The following is a 19,190-nucleotide window of genomic DNA, read 5'->3' on the forward strand; positions in this document are numbered from 1 at the left end:
CATTGGCCCACCCCTCAATGGCCTTGGCCACCCAGGAGATGGCCATGGACGGTCGGGCCACCGCCCCGGAGAGGGAGTAAATAGACTTTAAGCAAGTCTCAACTTTCCTGTCCGTGGGATCCTTCAGCGAGGATATCGACGGTAATGGTAAGGTGGCGCCCCGAGTTAAACGGGTGACATGGGAATCCACCGCCGGTGGAGTTTCCCATTTTTTACAATGTGCCTCAGGGAAGGGGTAATTAGAAGCCAACCGCTTCTGAGGAAGGAATCTCTTACTGGGCGCCTGCCAAGCTACCGCCATATGATCCGTCAACTGATCCGACAGGGGAAACACCGCAGAAGCCACCTTAGTCTTTTTGAAACTAGGAAACTTCGACTTAGGAACCGGTGCCTCATCCTCTATAAGAAGAATAGCTTGCACCGCCCTAACTAGTGCTCGCACATTAATGGACGACTTGGTATCCATTTCCTGGACCGAGGCGTCCGAGTCAGTGTCATCAGGGACCTCCCCATCATCTGAGGAACCCTCTGAGTCCGATACCTGATCAGCCCGTGTCATGAGTGGGCGTTTAGAAATCCTAGAAGGCATGTCAGTCTGCAACATTGACTGAAAAGCCGAGGAAGCGGCCGCCAAATTTTGCACGGAGTTGGAGAGCACATCCACCCATGGTGGAGGCGTCGCCATAGGGGCCTGAAAAGGTACCACAGGCTGCTGCGGCACAGGGGAAGCCTGTATATACATAGGCAACCCCGCATAGGGACCAACTGATTGAGACCCAGGAGGACTCCGCAATAACTGCGGGACACCCGGGGAATGGGGGATGGTCGGCTGGGGCACCGCCCTAGTAGGGAGAGCAGTCGGGACCGACAGACGGTCCGCAATAGACACCAGCACTTGAGAAAACATCGCCCACGGTGGTTCCTGCGCCAGAGAAGGTCTGGATGGGCCAGGAGCCACCTGGCATCGACTACACAGGCCATCCTGTGACAAATCCTCCCTATCTACTCCTGCAGAACAGCGTCCGCAGGAGGCCAACACCGGAGCCACTGAGCGCTCAACCTCCTCGTCTGACATGACAGAATATATTATATATCTGGCACCAGGGTAGAAGTAAAACGCACTCACCGGTGTGCTGAACAACAGCCCACAATATGGCACTGAGTAGCACACAACTGTATGTGACGGACCTCACAAATACGTGATCTATATAAGTGAGGTCAGTAGAAACGCCCCTCCCCCACACACCTGTAGGGCCCGTAGGAGAAGTAAAGGGATAGGTATAAGCTGACAGCAAGCGGAAAATAAGCACAGACAGGCAGCACTAGCAAAAGTCACATACCATGCAGGAAGATATACTCACTGCACCTTTACACTACAATCAACCTGCCCAGATTCAGTGTCTGGGAGGGCTATAGTGCTGTGTACGCTGTCCTTAATCAGGGGAGAGGTACACAGGGGGACCGGTCCGCGTGCTCCCTGAGATCTGCGCTGCCACTGGGAAAATGGCCGCTGGAGACCTCAGAGGAGGAGTGGCCGAGTGAACTGCAGCTCAGGGACGCTAGACATGCAGGCTGAAAAGCGCGCTGAGCTGAGGGGAGGAGCCGCTGAACAGGGAAGGCTTCCTCCCCTGGCTGGCCATTAACCCCAGGGATGCTGGCTTCCCGCTTGCCGGTTATCCCTGGTGGTCTAGTGGTCCCACGGGTTATGGGGGGGGCCCGCCGCCACTGCCAGCAGCCTCCGGTCTGTCCCCAGGACCGGAGGCTAAAGGACTGCATTTAAGGTATTCCGCGCGCCGCTGCTAGCCAGCGACGCGCGGCTTACCTGAATCCCCGGCGACTCCGGCAGCAGTCCTGGGAGGTAGACAGAGTCCGGCTAGTACGGACTCTGTCCTCCCGCCGCGATCCCCAGATCAGTACTGGCGTCGCGGCGCCAGTCGGGGATCAGAGCGGCAGCGTGGGCGTCTGTACAGACAGCCCTTCGCTGCCGTCTGTAGTAAAAAGAGAAACTAAAATAAATAAAATCTATTAGAAAAATAAAAAGCTTCTGGGGGCTGCTCCTGCAGCCCCCCTGCGCGGTGACCGAGTCCGGCCGGGCACCAGCTTACACTGAGGTGCCTGTGGCTCGGGGGCGGGGTATAGAGGAGGACCCAAGTGCATCCTGGGAGCTAAAAGCTTAACTGTGTGGTGCCCATGGATCCTGTTCCAGCTATAACCCCAAGGTCAACCCTGTGGACCCCCTATGGACCCTGAAGTAAAAATTTCTTATTGAGAAATTCAGAAAAAAGTAAATTGTGCCAATAATATATGGCGCATGTATTCTGCTTAAATCCAGACTTGCCTCAAAAATGTTCTTTGCATGTTTGTGCTTAGTGCAGGGCAAATGGCATATGCTAATTTTATTCCATTTTACCGGCTCCATCATATGTTTATGGGCCCAGGCCCTGCCCCCCTCCTTTTCCTAATATAACTAGACTCCACTGAAGATGTCAAGTCCACTCCTTGCCACATGGTCACACCCATGTTAATGTATGTATAGGAACATTCCATGAGACAAAAAGACTGAGAAGAGGGTTTCAGTAGCATATAAGGGATCATACAACAGAGACCAGATAAAATGCATTCTGCCGAATGGCAGATATTACTACAAAGAGAGGAAAAACACACATGAAGCGAACGCTTCTTTAATAAAACATGTATTACCTGGTTGAGGTAAAAATAGTCTTCCGGCTGCTTGAGCTGAAACCCTTTCTTCTCTTCCTCAGAAGCCCCAAGGAGCATATAATAGAAAACATGATAATTCCTGGGGAAGTAGAAATAACGATCAGAGGCATGTGGGGTGATTAAAGTAAGCAGTAGGAGAAAGCGTCAACTAAGCTGTTAGGCCACGAGTGCTGCTTACCCCAAAGACGACTTGGGGTATATGCAATAAGACTGCGAGTTGCAGGCAGCCGTGACATTTTGGCGATTTAGCAGCTATACTTATAGCAACAGATTTTTAAAAAGGCAAAACCAGGTTGTTTTTTAAAATATTGCTGCTTTAAAAATATAGGGGGCGATTCAACTCATTGAGAGTTGAATAGTGCCGGGAGGCAACTCCCTTAGCTATTCAATGCACTGCACCAAAACCCAATGAAATCTGATGTCGCTAATCAAATGCTGCCCCTTAAATGCATTGATCAGAACCAAACCCAGACTGCAGCAATTAAAGAGGAATCTGCAACCTCCAACCATAAAAACATAAATCTTCCATTAAATTAATGGCACTATACTGGACAAGATTAACTAATCAACCTTATATATAAAAAGAAGTCTGGTTTACATATAGACAAATTTTAATCCAAAAAAATATGTTAGACATATTAAAAAACACACATGAATTAAGAATATAGGGTCTCTCTCATTCATACAAACACAAAAAACACCCACAAAAAGACTACACTGTATATCTCTGTAAGGAGGAGAAAAAATACACTTGCTCCGGTAGTATCCAATACTTCAGAAATGCCTGTAGGTTGTTATCCAATTAGAGACAATGTACTGTACCAGATCCACTCCTACATATAAAATTCATACCAGCCACTAAATATGTCAGGCAGATATTGTATGCGCTGTTGCAGATATGGTGCTGTTTGAATAGGAGTATATTACCTCCTACCCGCTGTGAAATTCCAGAATCAGAGCCGCTGGCTATGCACAAGCTCAGCGGGGTTCATGCTGCATAAATCACCCACAAGATGTATAAAGGCACAAACAACGTTCTCTCCTTGATTTGAAGGAATACATATAAATAAGTCCCGGACTGAGATAGCACTCCGATCAGTACCGTAGTGGTTTTCAGTACTAGAGAACGAGGGGAGCAGATCTCAACCCCTGGTCTCTCAAATCACTGTGATGTTTGCTCTGCCAAGAAGCAGTTAAGTCGGAGAATGCTGGTTCTCACGAATTAACCTGGGTGTTTAGTTGCGAGAACCGGCATTCTCTGACTAAAGTGCCGGCCGTGAGGCTGTTAGTGCCGCGCTAAACCAGTAAATTGCCTCGCAGGCGGCACTGTAGTCGGATTTCTCCTCACACACTTAGGAGGGTGCGAGAAGAAATCATTAGTCGGACTAAACAGTGCGCGGAATTGAATAGCTCAGAGAGCTCCCTCCCGAGGCTATTAAATTCCCACTGAGTTTAATCACCCTCATAGTGACTAAATCTACAAACTTTTGCATCTGTCTGCAACTCGCAGTCTATTACATATACCCCATCATGTCCTTCTGTGTAGCACATGTAAAACCCTTACTGCTATATTAGGTCTTGTGTCTATACATCACCAGATCAGTGTGTCTTACCTTTCATTTTTTTCTTGAGAAACAAGACGGGATTTTTCAAGGAGGTATTTTTCCACCACAGCCCTGAGAAAATAACAAGGACAATATATATAGAAAAGTGCATTGCACAACAGATGAAGCAAAATTAGTACATGCAGAATTTCCAATAATGTATAATAAAAACTAAAAGATGAAACCTAAAAATGTAGAGGTTATGTAATTTGGTCTTATTGTCTGGATTTCATACAGATGGCAAAACATTAGTCCGGTAAACATCCTAAATACTGAGCTTTTGTTTACACCTGTAAAAGGTATATTACATCTTATGGTGCATACACACGGTCAGATATGTCAGATGAACGATTTGATCGATTTTACCAACGATCTGAACGATTTTAGACTGTACTAAATTGAATGGAATCGTCCAAATCTGACTGCAAACACATCAGATGTCAGATATCGTTATCTGACATGCTGGAACGCTCATCGCTCATCGTTGCAGGCTCACATGTCAGATTTTCTTTCAGATATGACCGATTTTTAAAATAATTATTGTTGAGATCTTACAGAAAATCTGACCGTGTGTATGCACCATTAAGAAGAGTTCTAAACGTCATCACATAATCACTTTAGAGACCATTAGTTTTAATGAGTATTTGTATCCATGTTTAGGATATGTTAACATGCCTAACCAGTGAACCACTACAATACCTTATAGCTCTATTCATTACATGATACAGTACACAGCACGTTAATGTCCTGTGCCAAAATATACTGCTCCCTCAATCCATAAAAGGAATAGGGATGAATGACATGCGTAAAATAATACCATGTTTAAATGTCTGCTTATTAAATAATGAAAATAAAGAAGATCCATGTTGATTCAGAATAAAATGGCAACTTGCAAACCTAATGTTCTTGTTATATTGGAATCTATTTACTACAATCCGCATATTGAACGCAGATTGTAGTGTGATATTATCGACTGAATTCGCATTGCGAATTCAGGCAATATCACAGGGATTTACTACAAATCCCTTGCAGGGACAGAGCTTGCGATAAAGCTCTGTCCCTGCGAATCCCCTTCGGAGCCTTATCACGGTATTTTCGCAAAAAATACCATGACTAAGTGCCTGCGCATGCGCCGACCGGCCGCAGCTGCTACCCCCCAGCCTCTAAGCCCCGCCCCCGGTGCTAAGCCCCTGGTCAGATCTCATTTTCCCATTACAGTTATGGGAAATGCGATCTGCTTTACTAAAAATAAGTGATACTTAGGGGTTGGAGTAGAATTTTACGAATTCTACTCCAATTGCCCTGTAATAACTATTGGTGATACTAAAATAATGTGAAAAGGGTGTGAAAACACCCTTTTTCACTTTATTTTAGTCAAAATAATGGTAATAAATAGAGCCCTTTGTCTGGATTCAAGCGATTACATAATTCAGACAAACAGCATTGCTCTCAGCAGACTTCAAAACTTGCAGGAAGTCTTGTGCACATAGATAAACAGAACTCATCACACACATACTTACATATGCATCATATCAATTTGATGAAAGTCACAGACAATTATAAACAGTAACGATCATGCATACAGGGGGTTACGAATCTATTTGAATACAGATGTTTAATCTCTTTGCATGTCCATTTCTTAAATATTCCAGTACTGCCTAGTGGTAGAAAAATCTTTCTTTGGTGAAAATCATCCCCAAATGATATCACTCCCAGACCAATGAGTTGGGATCTACTCACAGCACATTGTGTATTATATGCATTTTATTCAGAAAGAAAAGGATAAGCCCACCATTGATGGACTTAAATTCAACATGATTCAAGCCTAAAAAGCATTTTTTGTTTGTTTAACTCATAGGGGTACATCAGATACTGTAGTATGTACAATACACATAAATTGCTTCTTTGCAAATTTTTAGGCCAAACTCAATTCAAAACACTAAAGAACTGCACACAGACTGCACCTTTGGCCCTGTCACTGATCTTGAGAAGTGTGCTTTACCACCATTTACCAATTGCCCAGGCAACGTAAAACTTATTACACAGCAATGCACTGTAATGTAATGTAAAGTATTTGGGCACTTCCCATTCGGTTTTTACATTCCCAGTAAACAATCTATATTATTCAGTTGTTTGGTAACATTTGTTGCTTTAAAGGTACGTTCCATTGATAAGGAAGTACATGATGCTCACCCACGCACGATGCCACTCTCCAAATAATTCACCTGGATGAATTTCCCGAAGCGGCTGGAATTGTTATTGTGGGCGGTTTTGGCATTTCCAAAAGCCTAGCAAAGACAGAAATAAATAAGTGAGCACAAAATGGGTAACACACATCAAAGGCATACTGTCTGTTGCCCTAGCCTGAAGCTAACACTGCTGAACTTAATACCCATTATTAGGAGACAGTGAGCCTGATTCAGAGGTGTACAGAAATCCCGCTGCAACTGCAATTCTGTACGCAGCGGTACTACGAAAATATACTTATGCCGCAGCTGCTGAGATTTTTACAAAGATGTCCACAGGCTGCGCCTCTAATCTGTTGCTTGTGTACAAAGACACACATGGGTTACACCAACAATCCTCTGAACTACCCTATGGTTGCTCAGAATGCCTGTTGGTAGTGAGCAGACGTAGAGTCTTCAACTGCTTACACAGATGCATCCACAGGCTGTGACACGACCCAGCAACAGTCGCGACATGACTGCGTTTGACTCGCCACCCCTTTACCTCCCTGAAATGGTCACTGACTGTCGATCACCATGCGTGCAAGTCCTCACTGCGACTGACGTCGGTAATTCATGCACAGTAAACAAATAATCACCCAACTCTGCACAAATAGACAGTGTGTCCAAGTCTGAATCAGGCTCAGTAATACATTACCCAGTGACTGATAATTCAACAGGTCACAAACAAAAATTGTAAAAAAAATACTTATTATACACAAATTCTTCTAGCATGTACGTTTTTCAAGGCATTGTATAAATCATACAGGAAATTGACAACCATAGCAAAAATATTCTTATAGAACGTTTAGATATTTTATTATTAAATAAACAATTTAAGGATGAAAAGTTGACTGACTGATTATTTTCTGCCATCAAGAATACCTAGGGCCTGATTAAGAGCCGGACGCAATTAGCGCTCGCTCATCCAGAAAATAGGGGTGGCTATTCAAATGAACCGTTCGCTGTTTGCGGTCTGTTCACGCCTCTAGGTCTGAACGAGCGAACAAAACTTGCGGTCGTTTTTTGGGAAACTACGCCCCCTGGCCGCTCGCATCCTACGTCATGTCCGCTATTTATTAGATTAATCGAGTACATCGAACAGGGTATGAGCTGCTCGCTATTCTTGTGGTTGGTTTTTGCTACCACAATTTTGCGAGCAGTTCTGACAAAAAAAAAAACCCAGTGACGTGGTCAATGACGCTGCTGTTTTAAATATGCTACACCAATAAAACGCCCGTTTTGACCTTTAAGTACGCCTGCGATCGGATCTCCACTCCCCGTTTTCAAGCACCTTCCCCTGTTACCACCCACATACGCCTCATCCTGTCACTCAAATTAGCAGGCATTTGCTATTTTGCGAGCACATGAATTTCGGCCGCACTGACTGGTTCGCGCATGCGTATAACGATCCGTACGCATGCGCAGTTGGGCAAACATCGCTCGGAGCGAACGAGCTGCCGCTTACGAGTGGCTCTGAATCAGGCCCCTAATCTTTAACTGCTTGACTCGGCAACAAGAACACAAATAGAGTCTGATAACTCAGAATGACAGAATAATACAAAAACAAATACAAGTTCTGTGCTTTTAAATACAGGATTGTTTTCACAACTGAATCTTATAAAAGATGAGCTTCATATATTATTTTGTGTTCTACAGATTTGGAATCTTTGAGAGATCGGGTCCACGCTGCTGTGTATGTGCCTCCATATATAGCAGCCAGGCCTCACGTGGTCACTCAACTGGCCTTATTGCAAACTTGCTGTTTGATGCATGCGTGGATTACTACAAGAATCCTGAGGAACACATAGGCTGCCATACATCCAATACAAACCATGAATAATCTGTTTATGTTGGTCAGTCACTTAGATACAGTATGACAGCACATGCACAGTGTAAGAGAAGAGTCATGTCTAAGAATTAAATACTTCACACACCAATGGTCTTAAATAAGTATGGAAACTACTACCCTTTTTTTGTAAATATATTTTATTTTGCGTCAGCTCAATTTTTAGGAGATATTTAAATTAAAAACTTACAATTATCAGTAAAATCTTCCAGGATATTTTTAAAGTTTCATTGTTTGCCCATTACGTTAAGAAACCATTCATAGTGTTACACAGCAAGATGGTGGCAGTTACACACAGATGGAAGAGAGGAGTTGAGTGAAGGAAGGATATTCCTTGCTAAGTAGTGACTAGGGGGTAAGAATCATGACTGGTCCGAGTTGACACACACACACAGCATCGTTGAAAGACGGGGGACTTTTGACAGCTGAAACACTAAAATTTAAAGAATCGTGTTTTGCTGCATCGTGTTTTTCGATCATGTTTCTCCCCGAGTTCTCTGTGTCTGTCCGTAGCCAAACCTGCAGCCTGCACATATCAATGAGATACGTGCAGGCTGCATGTGTATATTCTATAAAAAAAAAATTATGTAAAAGCACAACCAGCCCCGGGCTCCATGAGCCAGTACTGGTACTAAAAATATGGGGGACAAGATGTGTAGGGGTCCCCCTTATATTATGAACCAGCACTGGGCTCTGTGAGCCCGATCTGGTTTTAAAAATAAGGGTAAAAAAATTGTGTGAGGTTCCCAGTATTTTTAAAACCAGAACGGAGCTCAAACTAGCTGGAGTGTAATGCCACAGCCAGGGGACCCTTTCACCGGGGCTCCTGGCCAAAGCATTAACACCCCAAACTAAGTCCAGTCCGGGGATCCCAGGGGAGGTAGGGACCTCACCAATAAAGGGGTCCCCCCCTCTCCTGAGCACCCTAAGCATGGGCTGAAGCCCAGGGGTCTTCCCTGCACCCCTGGCCGGTGGGTGCAGAGGTAATAGTAATGATATTTAATGGCTACTATTGTCTTTTACAGTGGGACTAAAGGTGCCAGCGTGCCTGTCATTTGGATCTACAATCAACAGCCACGCGGCTCACAGCCAATCAGCGGCAGCTTACTCTATAGCGGCCTCTGATTGCTGGCGACCCGGCGAGTGACAGAACCCACTGTTCTTTGTTCGGGTAAATCGGTTTGTTATTTTGTATGGCCGGGACTCTACTGGAGAAGAGGACAGGCCTGGACAAGGGGCCGATCACGAGGGACATTAGGAGTATAGTATGTGTTGTTTTTTTTTGCGTAATAAACTTTACACAGTGTATGTGAACTGTCATTTTTTACAGTTGGGGTACCAGTCCCGGTAACCTGCTGGCACTTGTAGTTCCACAAGTGCCAAGGGGCAAGCATGCTGGGACCTGTAGTCTCATTGTAAAAAAATAGTAGTCATTAAATATTATCACTATTACCCTTGCACCCACCAGCCAGGGGTGCAGGGAAGAGCCCCGGGCTTCAGCCCAGGCCTGTGGTGCTCAGGAGGGGAGACCCCTTTATTGGTGGGTACCCACCTCCCTTGGGATACCTGGACTGGGCTTAGTTTGGGATGTTAATGCTTTGGCCAAGGGACTCGGTGAAAGGGTCCCCTGGCTGTGGAATTACACTCCAGCTAGTTTGAGCCCAGTTCGTGTTTCAAAAGTGCGTATTTTTTTTTTTCCCTGTATTCTTAAAACCAGGAGTGGCTTAGAGAGCCCAGTGCTGGTTCATAAAATACGAAGGACCCCTACAAATTTGGTCTCACCAATTTTTTTTTAACCAGGACTGGCTCCCAGAGCCAGGGGCTGGTTATGCTTTTGGGGGGAAATCCAATGTAATATTTTTTATTCAAAATGTAACCCTTCTTTTGTTTATTTACAGGCACAGACATACACGGATCTGTGTATGTTTCAGCTAAACACGCAGCTCAAGAGGTAGTCTATTTAAAACTTCTACTTTGGATTAAGTTTGCTAAAATTATACCCGTGATTACGATCACGAATCTTGGTAAATTCCCGTGTTGTATTCTTGTCTATGGAAAGTACCTGCGAGTTTGGCCGATGGTGTATTTATTTCTATTTGTGTTTTTTCACCCGTGTTTTGCAGAGAGATTCAGGATTTCCTCACCCAAGGAACGAGCCTTTAGCAAATTTGCAAGTGCTAGAAAATGGCCAAACAAACCAGTGATTGACATCTGGACCAGGCACGATTCTTAGTAAATTTACCCTTGGTGTGCACCTAGTTCTGCACGGCAGTGAAGAGGCGAGATTTAATTTTGCAGAGCAAGCCCGTGAAATGAGGGATTATTAATAAAAGGCTTTTCTAGCTCTGAGAAAAAAAATCTACACCAAATATTCCTCAGGAGAAAAAGCTTGAATTTTGTATCACCCCAATGAAAACTCTCTTCAGGTCATGTCCTAGAGTTTGCATCTCCATGTTACACGTTGGTGAACAAGCACATGATTCCTAGGCACACTGAAAGTAATGCTATAAAAAAAAACTGTTAAAGACAGTCCTGATGTCTGTTTAACCCCAGCTCTTATATGCTAAAATGCTTGAAAATGATTTGCTGTTAAAACAAGCAGATATGCCACTTTGTGTGGGAAGTTTTTTTTTTTTTATTGCATTACTTTGAAAAAGTAATACATTTGTGTGCTTTTAAAACTTTATTGACCATAGAGCAGTGGTCAGGGAACAGGGGTAAATTACCCACATGGGGTAAAAATGAAATTCCTGGGGGTAATGGACGGACAGCCGGGCATGCATATGAATCATTCTATAATATAGAATGCTTCATATGCATGCCCGGCTGTGCCGCAGGGAGGCTCTAAGCCGGACGCCTGCTGAGATGTTATTAACAGCGGGCGCCTGGCTCCTTCCCTGCAGCGCCGCGTTAGCCAGAGGCTGGAGTTCTTTTCTGAACTCCAGCTTCCGCCTCTCTCCATGCGCACTATGGGAGAGACGTCATGACGTCTCTCCCATAGTCCCGAGGAGCAGCCGGTCACACAGGACGGCAGCGGATGCAGGAGCGGGGATTAAGGTACCGTATATACTCGAGTATAAGCCGAGTTTTTCAGAACATTTTTTGTGCTGAAAAAGCCCCCCCTCAGCTTATACTCGAGTGACCAGGGCAGGTTCTCCCGTTACGCAGCTGAGTAGGGCGCCACATATTGGTGGGCGCCTCACTCAGCTGCGTACCATGCGGGGCGCGGTGCAGACTGTGTCTCTGTCTGTCAGACTCATCGGCTGCTGCTGCTCCCACTGCGGGAGCCATCTTCCGGCTCCCGCAGTGGGTAATGGGAGATACGTCATGACGCCTCTCCCATAATGCAAAGCGGCCGGAGGAGCCGATAGCAGCTTCGGGACCAGGAGCGGGGCTTCAGGTAAGTGTTTTTTTATTTTATTACGTCTCTCTCTACCGGGGGGGGGGGGGCGGGGCTACTACTGGGGGCACTACCAGGGGGGGATATTACTACTGGGGGCACTACCAGGGGGGGATATTACTACTGGAGGCACTACCAGGGGGGGATATTACTACTGGGGGCTCTACCAGGGGGGGGGGGATTACTACTGGGGGCACTACCAGGGGGGGATTACTACTGGGGGCACTACCAGGGGGGATATTACAACTGGGAGCACTACAAGGGGGGATATTACAACTGGGAGCACTACAAGGGGGGCTAATACTGGGGGCAATTTTTTTATTTTTAAAATTTACCAGTAGCTGCTGCATTTCCCACCCTCGGCTTATACTCGAGTCAATAAGTTTTCCCAGTTTTTTGTGGTAAAATTAGGTACCTTGGCTTATACTCGGGTCGACTTATACTCGAGTATATACGGTAAGTGGTTTTTTTTTACAAGCGGCACTACAGGGGCATTATATGGGAGCATTACTAAAGGGGCATATATGGGGCACTACTACAGGGGCATAACTATGGGGGCACTACTACAGGGGCATTATATGGGGACACTACTACACGGGCATTATATGGAGGCACTACTACAGGGGTATAACTATGGGGGCACTACTGTATGATTTCCTTCCTTTCAAATCAAGGGGGTAACTTCGGCGTATCTAAATATATTTTGGGGTAAAAGGTAAAAAAGTTCCCTGACCCCTGCCCTAGAGCTACCTAGGCATATTTTTCACTTATGACTACTTATGCCTAAGCTTGGTACACACTTGATATATTGTTCGTTCTAACGGCGATCAATATATTGGTAGTACATGGGCGGGTGTGTACACACGATACGCCTGTGAATGACCTCATTCACAGTCATATAAAATCAGCCCTGCAGCACTGCTGATGCTGATATATCATGCAGATATATCGATCATGCAACTGGACACCCAGTTGTGATGTTTGGCCAGACATGTCGATCGGCCGATTGGCAAGTGTGTATAAATTACCAAATTGGCCTCTGGGTCGAGTAAGTGTGTAAGCAGTTTAGAGAGGCACAATGGAGGTTGGAGGGTGGGTGATGTGCAGAACACAACAAAGATGCATATGTGCCTGTCAAGACTGATCATTAGCGGGGACTCGACCCTTCGTGCAAAAGAAGAACTGATGATGAAGATAGGTGGCTACTTCTGATTGGCTAAGTGTGTCTGAACACCACCCCTTGGTACTGTTACTATTAGTAGAATGGCTGCTGGAATCTATTCACATTAATACATTGATATTTGCAATCTGGTTTGAAGATTTAACTTTATTAACAGTATAGAGACATTGGTGGACTATATTGTGTATAAAGTAACTGTAGCATTTGCTACCATAACTGTTAAGCCCATTATCTTGGCATAAATAAGGTGCATATGCTACGTTTGCAAAGCTGCACACATCTTCTAATACAGCCAGCATCACAAGCTAAGAAAAATGATCTTGTATAAGGATGAATTTTAAGTTTTGTGATTAAATGTGCAAATTCTGTTAAACTCTACAAGCCCCGCTGTGTGCCAAGGGTTAAATTACCAATGCTGACACATCATCTGTCTACAAGCAAGTTCTCTCATAAAAGTTGGTCTCCCCAAGCTGGGTTTTCCATTTTTATCTATAGCTTGTCAGATAATTTAATATGTATTGTGAAGTGGTTTTGGCTCTTCCTCTGATCTAATGAAAATCTTTTCTTTTTGGTATTTTTCTCCAAAAAATATATGAAAAAGAAAAAAATATAGTGTAAAACCGTAACAATGTTTTGTAAATTGTGAAAGGTTGATATAAACTCACCGTTTAGAAGTAAGTTGTAGACACTGAACCCAATTTTCACCGTGGGCCTGCGGTGGTTGCAGAATGCAACGTTGGCCTGTAAGGTGAGGTCTTCAATTCCTCCCACACATAGTGTTGTAAATGGGGAAATAAATACAACAAGCCTCCATGGTACAGATCAATTTACCCAATCCAACATTTTACACAATATGTAGTGTACTCACCTTGAATGGGATATATTATACGCCTTGGACATTCATTTTCTCATCCCGATGTCCGTCAGTATATTACTATGGGTCCTTATACCCAGTCCAAAAATAATTGTGGATATAGACTAATTTCTTTATAAAACAGTAATTTATTTCTTAATCTGTATATGATAAAAAAAGGTCTTAGCGTTATGTTGTTAATTTCACCAGACCTCAAAAAACATACAACAAACATTTGAAAACTTAAAATGCTGAGGAAGCAGATGTAGGATCTGAGAAACATGTTGTTAGGTATTCATTATTAGAACCCTCCACTCATTCATTTCTCCTTTTTCTACTTTTAAGATTTGGAATTATCTTTGCTTTATTTATTTATTTGTTGATTTTTGCATTCTTATATATTTTAAATTTTAATGTAAACAGAAATTGTTGTATGTTTTTTGAGGTCTGGTGAAATTAACTACATACCGCTAAGACCTTTTTATCATATACAGATTAAGAAATAAATGACTGTTTTATAAAGAAATTAGTCTATATCCACAATTATTTTTGGACTGGGTATAAGGACCCATAGTAATATACTGACGGACATCGGGATGAGAAAATGAATGTCCAAGGCGTATAATATATCCCATTCAAGGTAAGTACACTGCATATTGTGTAAAATGTTGGCTTGGGTAAATTGATCTGTACCATGGAGGCTTGTTGTATTTATTTTCCCATTTACAACACTATGTGTGAGAGGAATTGAAGACCTCACCTTAAAGTCCAACATTGCATTCTGCAACCACCGCAGGACCACGGTGATAATTGGGTCCAACGTCTACAACTTACTTCTAAAGGGGGAGTTTATATCAACTTTTCACGATTTATAAAACATTGTTACAGTTTTACACTATATATTTTCTTTTTCATATCTTTTTTGGAGAAAAATACCAAAAATAAAAGACTTTCATTATATCACAGGAAGCGCCGGAACCACTTCACAATACATTTATCCTTTTGAGGTGCCTTGTTGAAAGCTCCTGCTGTTCCTGGTTGCATTCTAGGTCTATCATTAGACTTCACAGGGAACATAGCGCCAGCCACTTACATCAGATAATTTAATATGCCAACTGTGGCAATATCAGGCGTTAAGATAACGGCTTATCTCATTGCACATACCCTTTTTGCCAGCTTGCTTTATTGAGTATACTGCATTTGCACCGATGTCTATGTATGTAACCTTATACATATTCTTAAATAGGACAAGGTGTGGCTGCTTCTTTGTTCTGAAGGAAATGCATCTATTCACAGCCAGCGGTTGTCCTGCTGGATTGCATTTCGTATAAACATATATATTTTATCACTTTTTTTTTTTTTTTATATATATATCTTAAACATTTACTCTTTTTTGTGATATTAAACCAAACTGACATCTAGCCAATTAATCCTAAAAAATTATTCTTTTCAGTTACATATTCGGTGTACAGATGGTAGGTACCAAATACATGTAGCCTGCACTGTGATTGGTTAACAGTGTAAGGTGATTCTTATTACTGTACTGAAAGCAGCAGCCCCTTCCCAGTCACATCCAATATCCTCATACACTTGTAAAGCAAGGTACACACTGGACAATGTTTACCGTCGGGCTGACATATCGTACCACGGGTACATATTAGAGCGATGTTATGAACGACGGAACAACCACTCGTTCCATCCTTCATTAACATGAATGGGGCCTCTTGTGATATTGTCAGGTTTGATGTGCAGCACATCAATCCTGATGACACGCATTCGACCGCAGGAGCGCACATATTGTGCATACACACTGCACGATATGTCGTTAGGATTTGTCTGATTTGACCAAATTGTAATGACATCGCTCCAGTGTGTACCTAGCTTAGCAGTTCACATGGAAGACATGACAATGACAGATCATGCCATGTCCGCATTTATGTTAACCAACAGGAAGCAGCCTGCACTATTGGTCACTAACAGAGCAGGCTGCTGGATACAATGAAAGCAGCCACAGGAGTTCACATGGCAGCTGTAGTGAGCAAGAGGGGCAAGGGCGCATAAAAGCAGAGGTGACTATCGCATGTTGGCTCTATAGGTACACTAGTTCTGATGACCATTAATGCATAAGGACATTAAAGAATAATGAATTGGGAGGCATTACTGCAATTTAATATTGATGAGCAAATTGGTACCAGGGAGCATAGTTGCTACATGGTGTTCTGGAGGTACACTTTATATTGTGCAATGGAGGCAATACTGTATTGCAGGAGTAACACATTAAAAAAGGTACGGCCATGATTTGCGCTCGGGGCTCTTTTTTTGGTCTTTTTTTATCTCATGGCTGCTCTAATCAGGCATAGACAGCACAATATATCAGGAATAAAATACAAAACAAAGCAGCAAACACAGCCCTAGAAGGCAGACTAGAGCTTGATTTGTAGCATTTATGCTGAAAGAATGTGTGAGTCAGGGATCTGCAGAGACTGGTGAGATCACAGAGAGCACTGGAATCGTATGACAAACCATTCTCTGCAGGCCCTGGGAGATGTAACAAAGTACTATAGTGTGCTACAACATGTGTGGAGAATACACCAGTTCATAGGATTAAATTGATAACACAGTATTAACCAGATGGAAATTTGAAGTAAATGAGGGAAGTTCTCAGTTGTAGAGTAGTCATATTTTTATTAAAAACACATCTAAAATGAATGAAATTTTAGATATTTCCCTTATAAAATACATGTACAATGGCCTTATAGGTTTCCGGAGTGTTCATCCATAAGTTAAAAACTCCTTTACTATGCTATGTGCAAGCTGCTTCCTTTTGCAGAATGTAATTATAAAAGGAAGTTCGTTCATGTCCGACATATCTGGCTCACATTAATAAGGATGAACGCAAGCCATGTGTTTAACTTTCCTAAAAAGGGCCAAAATGCAATCGCATTTAAAGAGGCAATGCTTTTTCAAAACAGCAATTGCCCTAGGCACCATATAATGTAAAAATGGGCCAGTGACATTGCAAAGAACAAGTACGAACAAGCATAGTAATGCAATAGGAATAACAAATATGGACAATTGTATACACACAATAAAGTTTTTGTCTATTATCAAAAGAAAATATGTCAAGCAGTTGCAGCCTTGCACAGATCCTGCATAAATGACAGGAATCCATAGTTCAAGGGGTATATTTACTAAAGTGCGGGTTTTTAGAAGTAGAGATGTTGCCAATAGCAAGTGACCAGATTCCACTTATATATCTAGCACCTTCTAGAACCGGGGTGGATAAAGCGTTGATCGCATTCGGCCAGTTGACCGTGCACACACAACCGGTTGATGCGGTGGACGTCTGGGAGCAGCAGCCAATAAGAGTCAGGCATATTCTGATGGGCTGCTGCACAAAGGGCCGATGCAATGAGCTTAGCTGGCTCTGCACTGCAAGGGGGCGCTGGGTTGGAGAGCTGCTGCCGCTGCCTACTTCATTTGTTACCAGCAGGTGCCCGGCCGCTCCTTCCCTGCAGTGGCAGCCAGAGGCTGGAGCTCACTCTTGAGCTCTGCCTTCTAGCTCCCGCAGTGGGTGAAGGGAGAGAAGTCATGACTCTCCCATAGTGATGAGCGCAAGGAGCAGGACGGTGGAGGGCGCAGGAGCGGGGATTCAGGTAAGTACAGTGTTGTGTGTGTCTGTGTCTCTGTGTTTTTATGTGTAAAGGGCACCACTACTGGGGTCACTGCATAAGGGGCACTACTACTGGGGACATTATTTGTATAAGGGGCACTACAGTGGGCATTTTGTATAAGGGGCACTACTGTGTGTCGTAAAGTGAATAAGGGACACTACTATGTGATGTAATGCAGAGCCTTCCCTGTCATGCTCCAGAGTTTTGATATAAAAACTTTTTATTTTATACATGTGTGCCTCCCCCCAGCAATTGACCTCACCGCACGTCACTGGTGTAATGTGAATCAGGGGCCCTATGTGCAGTGTAATGTGAATAAGACTGTGCTACTGGGTGACGTAATTTGCAATGGGGACACTGTGATTTCAGCAGGACGGACCCCAAGCACCTAGCTGCGAGGTCACACCCCCTTATCCGGAGCTTGGTAGATCTCAAAAGGTTTCGCTTTAGAAGTTGTCGAAGCTGGATAATTGGCTGAGACAAGATCAGTTTAAAATTGAAGCGTGCACGACGCCATCTTGCGAATGGCAGCTAGACTCCATTTTAGAAACAAGAATCTACAAGACGCCATTTTGCGACCAGCGCCATTTTAAGTTACAACTCACAAGCTAAGTACAGATGGCAATGTTTTTGATAATCTACCAAGGGCAACTGGAAGAACAGCTTCCTGAGAAAAAGTAAATAGAATAGACAATGAGTGTTTTTACATACAAATTGGGAATCCCTGTATGCAGACAAGTATAGTTGTGACAATTGTAATATAACCCAGGCATTGATCTACACAATTGATTTTGTCTGAATCCTAAACAGGTTTTAGTCCCACACCCAGACAGAATGGCCCCAGCTTCACAGCTGGGGGTAACACATTTGCATTCACACAAGAGTCTGGGAGAACAAAGGACTTTTCTTTTGAGCCTGGGAAAGGTGGGGGCTGCTGAGAGAGGGGGGCGTGTGGAACTATAAGGCTCAGCATTCCACAGTGCTAGGTGTTCACTTAGTAAGTGAGATTTAAGTGCACCATTTCTCATACACACATTAATACGCACAATTGTGCTGGTAACTAATCGCATATTAGCGAATGCATAAGACCTTGTATGAAAACACTGTTTTAGTAGCTTCATGCGCACGCATCTGCCCCAAGTTAACTAGCGTCTTTACATCACACCCCGCATACTTACACATTACATATTCACATAAAAGGTTTAATAAGCTTTAAGGTATAAGATTTAAGTTTGCTCAGTTAGTATAAATGCTATGAAATAAAGATTGTTTGGTAACGAAGGTTTTATACATGATAAGTAAGCCGTGTCTGGTTTTGTACTGATGCGTACTCTTTCCACAGTATTCCGGTATTATCGGTGGGGAGATCGCATCATGCATTCTCGACTTATGGACCGCAGAGACTTCAAGCAACAAAATGTATATAATATGAACAACTGTTAGGATGTTGCATGTGGCGGGAATCTAGGGACCCTCAGTTGTTGGAGGCTGGGTTGTGTCTATTTGAATCAGCCTGTTAAATGCTCTGTAACAGATGTATCCCCCTTGGGAACCAATGACATCAGCAACAAACGTCTCTATTGTTTTTTATATTCCTAGGGGGTATAAGTATGTGTGCTCAAACGCTGGGTTGTTAGTCTTCGTGCTGAATGCTGATAGACGAGGGGTTTCTTGCTGATGCCTA

General features: G+C 43.6%; 1 protein-coding gene across 5 annotated transcripts in view; it reads right to left on the reverse strand.

Annotated features, from left to right (window-relative positions):
• MYO9B (myosin IXB) overlaps positions 1-19,190 on the reverse strand; it is a 177,669-nt gene that overhangs the window by 102,915 nt on the left and 55,564 nt on the right. For all 5 annotated transcript variants that reach the window (XM_088478475.1, XM_088478473.1, XM_088478474.1 and 2 more), the window contains exons 3-5: positions 6,519-6,613; positions 4,335-4,397; positions 2,701-2,800 (exon numbers count right to left, since the gene is read on the reverse strand). In XM_088478475.1, coding sequence (XP_088334601.1) covers positions 2,701-2,800; positions 4,335-4,397; positions 6,519-6,613 — 258 coding nt within the window. The remainder of the gene's footprint in view (positions 1-2,700; positions 2,801-4,334; positions 4,398-6,518; positions 6,614-19,190) is intronic.

Source organism: Taudactylus pleione, unplaced genomic scaffold (genome assembly GCF_031769625.1).
Source record: "Taudactylus pleione unplaced genomic scaffold, aTauple2 ptg000214l, whole genome shotgun sequence".
NCBI classification, from domain to species: domain Eukaryota; kingdom Metazoa; phylum Chordata; class Amphibia; order Anura; family Myobatrachidae; genus Taudactylus; species Taudactylus pleione.